Source organism: Pavona decussata, unplaced genomic scaffold (genome assembly GCF_977016875.1).
Source record: "Pavona decussata unplaced genomic scaffold, jaPavDecu1.1 SCAFFOLD_31, whole genome shotgun sequence".
In the NCBI taxonomy this organism is placed as follows: domain Eukaryota; kingdom Metazoa; phylum Cnidaria; class Anthozoa; order Scleractinia; family Agariciidae; genus Pavona; species Pavona decussata.
In genome coordinates this window covers 84599-96490 of record NW_028145454.1, presented here as the reverse complement: position 1 = coordinate 96490, position 11892 = coordinate 84599, and the positions used below count along the sequence as shown (strand labels likewise).

The window sequence follows — 11892 nt, the reverse complement described above, 5'->3', positions numbered from 1 at the left end:
GTATTATGATGTAGAATTCTTAATACCCTCGGCTAGCTGCTACCTTAAGGGCACATTCCACTTACGGACTATGTCATCCATTTAGTACTTCCCTATTTTGTATTTTGGCAAGGCATAGTCCATTTTAATATTTGTCAGTCAATCCCTAGTAAGCGGCCACCCTCGGAGAAATGGCAAGTGACCGATTAGCACGTTTGCCGCCAGATGGGGTTTCGTCAGAATTAGAATGAGGCGTGCTAGAAACGTCACTATATTTGAATACATTTACGCTTAGAGGCTTGCGATAATTGTTGCAGGTAACACAACGTTTTTTTGAAATTCAAAAAGTTTCATTGATAAAATATCGTATAATGTGAGAGGTTACTCAATTGGTTTCAAGAAATCACTGTAAAGATTTGTAATAAACGGGAGATAAATAAGGGATGTCGATATTTAATTATACGTCCGATGCTAGCATTATTAAAAATTTATTCTGTTCAATTTTGAGGGAGCCTAATGTTATAAGCTTTATGGTTTCCTTTTAGATTTCCTCGCTACTTTGTTTCTTTTATGTGACCATGGATTTTTGCTATTTTCTTTTCTTTTGTGGTAAAATATAAAAAAAAAAGTGATAAGTAAGAAATATTTCAGAGTTGGAATCAATTTTAGAGACAAAGAATCGTATCCAAATCATACTTGAAAAACAAAACCAGACTTGATATATTGGACTCTATAGTGGCCGCTTAACAGAGGGCCGGTGGCCACGGGCGTAATTCAACAGTTAAGAGGTAGCTACTGAATATAAATTCTATTTACAATATTTGTACTGACGGTAGTTTCTGAACTTTGGCAACTGCCTGCTCAGTAGGGCTGGCCGCTTTACAGGGGTTCGGCTGTGTGGTGACTGGAAAGTTTAACACCGGGTTCGAATTAGCAGAATAAATTACTCACTTTGCAGACATCACCGCCAAATATTACACTTTAGCATACCTCAGTGACCGACTATCACGTAAATTCGCAATCTGATTGGCTACACAGGTGCCGTCTATCGATCGATAGACGGAACCTGGAGCTGTTGAAAAATGGCTTCCCCTTCGTGTTTTCGTAAAGTTTGTGAAGAAGACGTACAAAACGTTTTGCAAAGTGGCATGCCAGCAAAAAAAAGAAAGAAAGCTACAGAGTATGGAATAAAGATTTTTAAAGGTAAGTGTAGAACAATTTCCGAAATAGAATGCTTTATTTAAAACCAACAACAAATTGCGCTTAAGCTTACCTAAGTTCGTAAGTAAACAAAACAAAGTTGATAAAGAAGAGTAACAATTGCGGTTCTTGTTTGTTTTAAATTGGTTTTCAACCCAAAAACAAATTACAACACCCATTGAATAACAAACCAAAGTCGAATTAAACACGTGTTTGCAGAGGTTTTGTGTCAGTGAGACAAACAAATGGCGAACCGTTTAAAGTTTCTTCACTTAAAGCCATCCGAGCGGCCATTGATAGATATTTGAAGCAGGCACCTATTAACAAGCTGGCGTCTATCGTCGGTGATTATGAATTTAAGAAGGCAAATGATACGCTAAATGTAGTCTGTAAAAATCTGTTGAAAGAGGGCAAAGTTCGTCCAGTTGTCATAAAACTCCCATCACAAGCGAGCAATTGCAAAAGCTTTTTGAAAGTGGTCAACTACCTAGGAAATGCAGATACAAAAGATCTTAAACAATTACAGCAAACTGCGTGGTTTTACACATACCTGTATTTCGGGAGGAGAGGAAGAGAAAACCAACGCAGTCTCACTCCAAAGATGTTTATCCTCCGCCAAACACCCCAGGGTAGACGATATTTTGAGCTGCGAATAGACTTTCCGGGGTGGTTTTGTCGACAAAAACTGAAACCAGCCACCAAGGTGGCGTAAACGACAACAACGACGAAGCAGACGGTAAAATGTTAGTCATCTCTTTTCCAGAATTTGAAAATGACAAGGACTTTGAAATTAAACTTAGTTTGAGCTTAACATCACTTTTCTCTTCTACGGTTTGCAAGTTTCTGAGACTGCGCAATGTATGTCGAGATCACTGTGTAGCTTTGTTTTGATTGATGAATGAACTTTGATGAATGAATTTTGCAAATGCGCCAGTTTGTCAGAGTGCGCGCGATTGAGCATGCATTATTGCACAAATGTATCAAAATTTATGAAATAAAAAGATTTTTTTGCTTGATAGATCGATCACTGAGGTATGCTAAAACAATTAGACGGCTCGCTCTCGGTTTCTATCGCCTTTGATAGTTGGCTCGGGGCTTCGCCCCTCGCCAACTATCAGCCGATAGAAACCTCAAGCTCGCCGTCTAATTGTTAAATATTGGGAGATATAACAACAATAGCCTTCACACCATGTTATTAACTATGAAAACTAGGCAAATCGTATTATTTTGAAATGTTTTCCATTCTGAAACTTTTGACTCTACCCCTCCCCCCCCCCCTCCCCTTCCCCCTTCACTTTCACTCTTAAATCTTGGCACAATTTTCTCTTTCTTGAATCCACCACAACTGTCCCCGACCCTTGTTTTTACCTCCATGTCTCCCACTCCCTTTTCTAGCACCCATAAGGCTTTTTCCCAGGTATTGAGCGTGATCCTCTTTTTGGTGACGTCGCCACTCGGACCACAAATGCAGTTTGACTGCAGCCAAATAATAATTCATTAATAATGTAATTTCACGTCGTTGTTTGGACGAGGACGGCGCAGAAATGTACCAAAATTTGTAACACACGTGCAGTGCATTATTTTGCTCATAAATCTAATTGTTGGAAGACGTTCCCGTTACCGTCGTCGTCGTATCTGCTCAGTTAAACCCCCTAATGGTGAGGCAAGAAGGAGACTAGGCGACGGATTTCGCAAACAAAAGCGATACGTTGAAAAAAAAAAATGACACTTTGAAATACCCTGCCTAAACATCCTTTCAAACTCATGGCAGTCTGTAGCCTTTCTGTACATCATGGTGACACAGTAGTCCAGCATCACTAGTCATCCAGTATAAATGTCGAGTTGATAAAGAGATAACGATAACGATCGTTATTGTGTGTTGATCTCATTAGTTCCGTATTTCCTCTGTTAAACTCCCTCCCATTAATATATAAACGCCTCTTTAGTGCTAAATACATTCCCGTCAAAACGTAATGACAGTCTGGAAACGTTACATGGAGCAAGTGTTGGGCAACTTAGCTCAGCTCTCACTCTCGGGAACACGTCACCAATTTTGTTTTTACTGAATATTTTCAAACAACTGGTCTTTTTAATGGTATCACTATAGACGTCCTGGATGACTGTTTACTTTAAGAAAAAACTGCTAGAGTTTTCAGTAAAATGACTACTGAATTGGCCAAGCCGCACACTTGCAGCACTATCAATGTAAGCATATTGTTACGTACGAGGTGGCCTCAACTATAAGCCTGGTGGTTTCTAGAGGTCACCTCGCCATACATTAAACTATGGATAAATTGTAAATATATTGGACAAAAAGCAAATAAATGTCAAAGTCAATATCTGGCTGCATGGGTAATGTGTTTAAGTATTAACTTTTTTTGTAGCTTTTCTTTTCGTATTGTATCCTTCCGTTTGACATTATAATTGTATGAAATTGTAATTGTATCCGTCGTCGTGTTCTTATCTTCTCTTTTGATTTCATGTTGTAAAACAGTAACTGAGGAGACCTAATTAATATAAGCTTCATAGCTTCCTTTAGGTCTCCTCGCCTTTGTTAACTGATCTATTTCTATTATTTTTTGTTTTCATTATATTTGTGGTGTGGCATAATAAACAAACTAAACTAAACTAAGCTACCTGCATGATGACTGCACATCATGGCCACAAGACGTCACGTGACTACATCTGTGTTGACGGTGACCGGAAGTACGTTTCCTGTGCCGGAGCCGACAAGAATGGTGCCTTGCTGTACCCTGTGGAAGGGCAATGTGGCTCCCTCCTGTGTGGTCTATATCGCCGGACGCGAGTTGACATGCGCAGTGTGCTCCGAGTAATAAGAAACGTCGCCTTTTACTGTGGCTGCCACTGAGCTACAGCATGGAAAAAATGACTGAAGTGATTTAAAAAGTAACATCATTTACCGTACACTAAAGAGAAAACTAGATGCTATGCACCGCTTAGAATGGATTAATGAACAAGCAAAGCTACTCTTTATATTGGTGTATAAAAAAGTAGTGACAATAAAAGTAAAGTACGAATCATTTATAAACGGCTGCTTTCTTTACTTACTCATTAGCTATTCTAGAGACCATGATGCTTTTCAGGGGCACCAAACAGCTCCTTTCGGTAATACACCTACCATCGGTTATCCTTTGGGGAGCTATCCCGAGAAAGTAATTTGATTAATTCCTGAAAATGTCCAGTCTTCACGCTCTTGGGTTGATAGAGCATCGCAGAGGTTCAGGGTATCTTTTTGCAGCTGATTAAGTTGCGTACATAACCAATTATCAATAACAATGGCATTTTTGGAAACACTGGGCTTTTTTGAAATCAGTAATATATATGCGTTATTGACCAAGGGTGAGGTCAAGATGGCTGGATTTTGGCCAAGTTCTTTTTTTGTTTTTCTATGGACCGAGACGAAGTCGAGGTCCATAAAAACGCACAAAAAGAAAAACTACAACAACAAAACAAAACAGAACATGAAACTGTTCTGCTCGGAAAGATTCATTTTCAGTGCATTTTTGGATTAGCATGTAAGGGACCGTTCATTTTTTATGAGCATGGGGGGGCTGGTGGGATTTGGGGGGGGGCCACGAGAAAAAAAATGGCACTAAAGGGGGGGGCCACCAAAAAAAATTGAGTGAAAGAGGGGGGGGTCACCAGAAATAATTGGCTAGTAGGGGAAATTGACAGTGGCTCAACACAGAACCGATGAAGAAATTGAATATTATATCAATTTTATTTAATACGATTTTCCTAACCACTTTTAATTTGTTTTACATACTGAGGTCGAAATCTGCATTTTATATTAACAACAACTGAGGAAATGAAGCATATCTGTTGGAAAAGCAATAATGAATATAAACTGAAGTAGACACCTATGTTTGTACAAGTTCAAATTAATATCAGAACGTAACAGTCTCACTATTGAATTTATACAAGGAGACAAACTTAACGTCGATTCTAATGCACATTTGAAAAGCATTTTAATACAATATGAAATGAATATGAAATAAAAATAGATGTCGACTAGCTCATTTTAAAAATATGTTTAAAGGAAATCACAAAACCAAGCTTGAGAGTATGTATCTATTCACTATCTTGCGAAGAGATATCATCCTCCTCTTCCTCCTCATCGTCGTCAATTTCATCTTCATCCACGCTATCCCCCTCTTCACGATCACTGCCACTATCCATCTCGACTTCTTTGACTTCTGTGGGACCCATGGAATATTCCTCTGGATAGAGGTAGCCATACACGCTATCCCTAACCCGAGGGTCGAGATTAGTCAGCAATCTGCTTGCCCCAGCGTTTGCGAAACAGTTTTCTCTTATAAGATGCGAAATAGAAGGCGCATCACGGCAAGTCAATAGTGCTGAGACGTCTTCCACATTAATGCACGCTTCGGGGACTAACACGAAAGGTGGATATACCAGGCACCGGGGAAGCTCTCTTTCAAGTGGATTTTGGACACATATATTATACACTCGCTTAATGTTAGAGTCAAGGCGCTTTCTCCTTCGAGATTTTGCCTTACGTCGGTTCTCCTTTTTTCGTCTTCCATCAGATAGATATTTTCCTTTAATTCCTTTGAAAATCCGGTTGAAGTCCTGCATCTTTTCTTCTAAGGTTTGCACTTCATTCGTCAGCTTCAGATACTTTAACTCTATGTTTTTTATGTGCTCTAAGTTAAAGTCATGAAGGAATTGTGTTCCTTCTTTTAAAGTGCGACCATTTGGGTGGAACAATGTAGCATCATGACTTGTTAATTGTTCCGTTAGATCATTCAAGTGATTCAGCACATTTTTATGTGTAGTTATGGTATAGTTAAGATTACGTCCATCGCTCGGTTTAAGTTGGTAGTCGGGTTTGCTGAATGTACCGGATCTTTCGCAGCATCCATCAGCTTTTCTGAAAGCAACTTCTTCTGATTCAAGAAAATCGAATTGCCTTGACCTTTCTGTAGTAAATCTCTTTTTGAACGACTCGTTGCTTTCACCTAGCAGCCTCATTTTCTCATGAGCTTCACTCATGATACTCATATAGTACTCCGCCCTCTTTCCTTTTGGATTGACAATGAACCCCAGGCTTGTTTTTCTTAATCTATCCGGGATTGTTGACTCACAAGTTGTGGAAGATACCTGGTCCTGTTAGAAAAATAATGATATATATATTAGTAATAGTGATGTATATTTTGATATTAAAATTACGTAAGTTAATATACAATAATCTGTGTTAATCAATAGACTGTTTAAATTTACTTTTCTTTCTCACTTTCCTCACTTTTTAATGAAAAAAAAAAACACACAAATATCATAATCCTTTTAGACATAATAATTCAACAATTGGATTTCAAGGGTAGACAGGCAAGGTAAAAACATTTCACCTACCACCATGTCTTCACATACTACTCCCATAGGTTCTCTTATTAAAGATTGTTTCTCATGGGTCTGAAGAGTCCCTTTAGAATGCCACTTATTCCAACAAGGCTCACAAAATTCTGAAAAAAAAAAGCAAACAGAAAGGTGTTGGTTAAAAACGTCTTCGTTTTTCTGACTACTATAAAATCTCCGCAGACCGCTGAGTGCCCCAGCGGGTTCGCCATTCACCACAGTTTTCCATGCACATTGAAGGCCTGCTCACTAGTTTTCGTGAACAATTACAATAAAAAAAACCTTCAATTGATTATTAAACTGCATTAAAATAACCTTGAAATAAAAAAATACCCCTCCATTCAATGAACGATGCAGTGAAGGTACAAAGCGCGCACTAGCGTTCTTTAATAATTAATTTGTCCAGTACCCGAAAGGAGCAAAAGTTCTCATCTATATTAAAAGTAGAAAAAAACTTTTTGGGGTTATATTAAAGGACCGCAATTTCGCAGAATTCGCAGATAAAAAAATAACAGAATGAATGGAAATGCATGGATAAACTGCGCCTGCATTTTCTTGCCCCCACGAAAGCGGCGCCATCTTGAATGAGCACCCCCCTCCCCTCCCCCCACCCCCGTACAAGATGGCGTCGTTTGCCGTGATATAAAGGTCATCTTACTCATGTCACAGCTGTCACAGTCTAGAATGGCGATGGTGCGAGTACAGCACTGGCAAATGCATGAATCAAGATCTTGAACTTCATGTTCCTTCAACGTTCCCTGTGGAAATATAATACAACTATATGTAGCAAACAGTGATCGGAAAGGCTCGCAGAAGATTGCGTGACATCCAGTGCGAACTGAATATTTTTATGGCTTGATCGAACATTCACAAGCTGTATGAAATGTACATATCCGAAACGTTTTATACGGAAACTTACCTTTGAGTGGAATATTCCATTGCAGGATACACAATATTTAAGTTGGCATTCTCGGCAGTACAATGTAGACTGTCCTTCATCACACTGATCGCAGATTCTGAAATTTTATTTAAATGTACTTCATTATGAAATATAAACTCGGAGAATTTAGTATTAAATAGTCCAAAACGGCTAGAGAATAAATCCATTTCATCAATACCTCCAATCCATTCTTTATATTTCTGATAATAGTAGAGTCTTCGAAGATCCTGCAGCAAAACACGTGTATAGCGAACTGCCAGGTTTGTGTTAAACAAAGAGCGCCTGTCTGTAGTCACTTTGACAGTTAATGATTAACTTTCGGTTACTATTGAGCGACCGCTTAGTCGCTCATATTTCGTTAGTACTGGAAAATATGGCGGACAAACCAATTTGCGAGGATTTTGAAGTCACAGTTGCTTCGAAAGTAGTCAATGTAGAAGCAGGAGGAAGTATATCATGGACACGAAGACGGTCAAAGATTCGAAATTGTTGCCAAGTTAACGAAACCGTCCGCGTCTCTTTACAAACGCTTAATGCCTTCGACGTGGCAAAGCGTCTAGCTGGTATTGCCGAGAAAAACGACAGTAAGCATCTCCGTAGGACTCGACAAATTACGGGTTTAATACATGTCCTTAATGAGCTGACAGCACTCGCTGATCCACGCTATGGAAAGTCAAAAGGGGTATTGCCGTTTCAAGAAGCATACGAGCTGTTTTACAGTGCATTTGAACCAGAACTGCCTGTTCCTGACCGTCACAATTTTAGGGATGTACTACTGTCGGAGGAATTTGGACTACCTGTGGCAGTATTTACGTGGAACAATGTAAGATATATTGTACTTAACCCAGAGAAGTGGAACATTGTGCGATTATTAGATGTCTTTTGCGAGGATCGCAGTAGCGAGAACAGGTTTGATCTGGACGCAGAATCACTAAGTACCATCATTGACTCTATGGAAAGCGAATATGATAAATCCGTACTACGCGCTGTTCTTGCCGCAACGTCCACACGGTCTGAACTCTATGATTTGGGTTTAAAACCCGAAGCTGCAATTAAAAACTTGGAAACAGTGTTGGCAGTGGCTAAGGAAGTAGAGAATGCAGTGGTCGCAGGAAAAGATATGACGTTATTGGGTTTGAAAGCGAAAATAGCAAAGCGGGAGAATGAGATTGAAGAATTGAAGGCCTCAATCAAGGCTCTAAGAGACATTCGTGCTGACAGTAGGCATATTCAAACAATGGAAGAAAAGTTGACTGTTTGTATTGAAGGTCTCAAAAGTGTACAAGCTGTCGTTGAGTGCGACAACAAGTATTCAAAGCAAAAGTTTAATGCGGCTGCGCGGAGAAGAGCCGAACATTTAATAAATGAGAATAGACTGAGAAACAGAAAGTCTGGTGCTGGAGCAAAACGAAAGCTCGATGATATCGATGAGGAATTGATAGCCAAAGCCATAGAGCAAAAAACGACCCTTCACGGACGAAGACATGACATGGTTCTATATTATCACAAAAGAGTCAAAAGAGACGATCTCTTAAACATTGCCAATTACCATCTTCTGCAGCAAGGGAAAAAAATGATCAAGTCTGCCACAACCGTCTACAATCGTGCAAAGCCAAAGAGAGTGCGATCGCTTCAAGCCAAGAAGCACATAGGTGTGGTATCAACTTTATTGATAAAAATGAATTTTATTTTGTAAAGTTGAACATGTGAATTGCTTTACACTCGCCATTGGGCAGTTATAAATATCTTCATGGCAAGAGCAGACACCCTTAATATAAAAGCAGACACCACAGATAATTCCTAACGGTATCTGCGTATTACAAGTATGATAGCATTACACGTTATTCAGACTTAGAACAGACAGAATATTATATTAAAGAGATACTAAATTTTACTAAAAAAAAGGTGAGAATAAGATTATTAAAATTGTAGTTCTTTTAAAGGAAAGTCACAATTTAAAATAAAAGAAATGTTTTTTTTATTTTTTACATACTAGGCAGAGGACTGTTCTGTTCTAAGAAACCGCCAAAGACCGAGAGTTCTGAAAACCTTCTTACCCATCATCAGAGGAAAATGGTGGATCTTGCCAAACATCACCTGTTTTCATTCCAAGAAAACCGCAAATATGGCGTACACATCAGTGCAGATGATAAGGCTTACATCCGCCCAGAAACATCAGGTAACATGTTGCATTTAAAACAAAACAGAGACACAAGGTACTGTTTGATTAGATTTTGAATGTCCAGAATTTCAGTACCTAGGTATAATTTTGTAGTTTACATGTCCTTTCAAAACAATATATAAATCTATATTGTGATCAATATATTAAACATGCTATTTACAAGCATGTTCGCTGTTTCTATTTTCAAATACTCTTTTTTAATGTCTTGTTGCAATGTAGTCGGTATGGATGGAACCAAGCACCAGTCCATGTTCCAGCCTACAGAGGAAAGTGGTTTGAGTACAAGAGCGCTTCCTAGCCATGACTTTTGCGATTCCCGTTTGTATGTCACTCCCTCAGCCTACCGCTTCATGTCCCATGAAGTAAAAGACGTGGATGGTAAGACACATCTTCATTTTCAGTTTACAGCATTAAGAGCATAAACAGGTTTATAGTTGAGAAGGATATATACAGGTTTCCAGTAGGGTAGGGTAGCTCTGCTGGTATTCGTGATAGTGGGGTCCTCCGGCATAACTCTACATAAATGTGACATTTGTTTGGCTTTTATCTTCCTACAGGCAAAGAGAGAATGATGCTCAAAGAGGACCATTCAGTTGTGACTGTCCGTCCCAAACATTACGTCGGAAGTAGCGGAAGTATTTGGGCCTCTGAGACAGTGTTTTTACGTTGGGAACACCCGCAATTATATGAAATTGAGGGGTCATCATATGATCCTATGTTACGGAAATTCTCAGCAATGGTTTACGACCATATTTCTTATTTCAAGGACAGCACTGAAAAGGGAGATGTGGACTGCGTGACAAATGATGCACAATGTCAATTTCGTGAGTATGAAAAGACAAGGATAGAACATGTAGTCTCGGGCATTTCTAGGGCAACTGTTGCCTGGAACCAATCTAGAAACAAATTGGAGCCTGAGCAGATCGCCACAGGCAATGAAATTGCCGATTATCTTGATGCTCTGAAGACAGAATTTGAATTGCTGAAAGAGAAATTGGTCAGTGTAGCAACTCCAGCAGCGGAATTATGGCAGACGTACGAACATGTGACGGGAAAAACCAAGGGGTTATTGAGTGAGATGACGAAGAGGGGATTGCCAGTCCATGTCCGTCCACGTATTTTGATGCACACAGACAAAGGTCCTGGAGTTTCGGTGACGAACTTTGAAGTCAAATTTCGGGATGCTGAATTGGCCAGAATGTACGATCTAGACTGGCAAATGAGAGTGCATTATGCCGTCAATGATCCTTGCCCTGCTGAGAGGACCAATGCTTGCATAGGTAGCTATACCATTGTATATTTATATGATTGCCGTACTCATTAGCGCGAGCGGGACCGAAAAGAGCTGTACGGTGCTGCTAGAGATGTGTACGGCCGTGCGTATTATTAAATGTGATTTGAAAGTAAATCGGTCTTAAGATAAAGTGCTTATTGACTGAGTTTGGTCGGACCAGATAGGGCAATATTTGGCTCTCGTTCGGACCTAGCTCACTTCTGAAGAGGCAAATATATTCCAGTCTGACAGGCCTTCCCACTCGTTCAACTTTAGTAAAATACAGTATACTCGGAGCATCTTTAACCCATTGAAAGAAAGAAAGAAAGAAAGAAAGAAAAAACGTCTTTCTTTTTCCATGTTAGGTTGTACTTTACAAAACTGTTAATATTTCGTGAACTATTTTAATAACAAAATAGGTGATGCTGTAGCAGATGGTGGAGCTCTTCCGTTTAATCATTTTGATCTGTTTGAAGGAGTCAGCAGGGATCAACTGGAAAAGGTACAATTTGCTTGGACTCTTTAATAACAAATTTCAATGTCTAGTTTCAGACGACGCTTTGAAAAAAAATGGCCTTTTGGTATTGACACATTGGTTTATGCTCCTCTCAGTTTTGATGTATATGGACTTTCATTTTAAAGGAACACTTATTCTGCAATACATATTGACATGTGTGTATGTTTGTATTGTGTAGTTTTCAACTGAGGAGTTAGATGCACGGGAAGAACATGCAGTCAAACAGAACGTCTGGCATTGTTGCGATGAAGTCTGTCAGCGAATTGATGAAGCACCCGGACCACATGGATATATGTTTGCTCATGTGACACCTAGACCAGGTAACAAAGCAATTTAATATGTTTCTAAGAGCTCTGAATTTAAAATTGGTTTGATAGATGCAAACAATTGATAAATATTTGGCA

The 11892-nt window shown here is 39.3% G+C and overlaps 1 protein-coding gene across 1 annotated transcript; it reads right to left on the bottom strand.

Moving 5' to 3' along the window:
* Window positions 1-4907: 4907 nt before the first annotated feature.
* LOC146484690 (uncharacterized) lies at window positions 4908-7603 on the bottom strand. Its single transcript, XM_085104432.1, has 4 exons — window positions 7496-7603; window positions 7235-7334; window positions 6574-6683; window positions 4908-6330 (listed from the first exon to the last, which is right to left on the bottom strand). The coding sequence occupies exons 2-4, from the start codon at window positions 7236-7238 to the stop codon at window positions 5272-5274; spliced, it is 1173 nt and encodes a 390-aa protein (XP_084960558.1). The 5' UTR covers window positions 7239-7334; window positions 7496-7603; the 3' UTR covers window positions 4908-5271.
* Between the last annotated feature and the right edge of the window lie 4289 nt (window positions 7604-11892).

Excerpts from the sequence above, each read along its gene's own strand:
- LOC146484690 (XM_085104432.1), bottom strand. Across the intron at positions 6,331-6,573 it reads TAGTATGTGAAGACATGGTG|GACCAGGTATCTTCCACAAC; the intron begins GTAGGTGAAATG and ends TTTTTCTAACAG.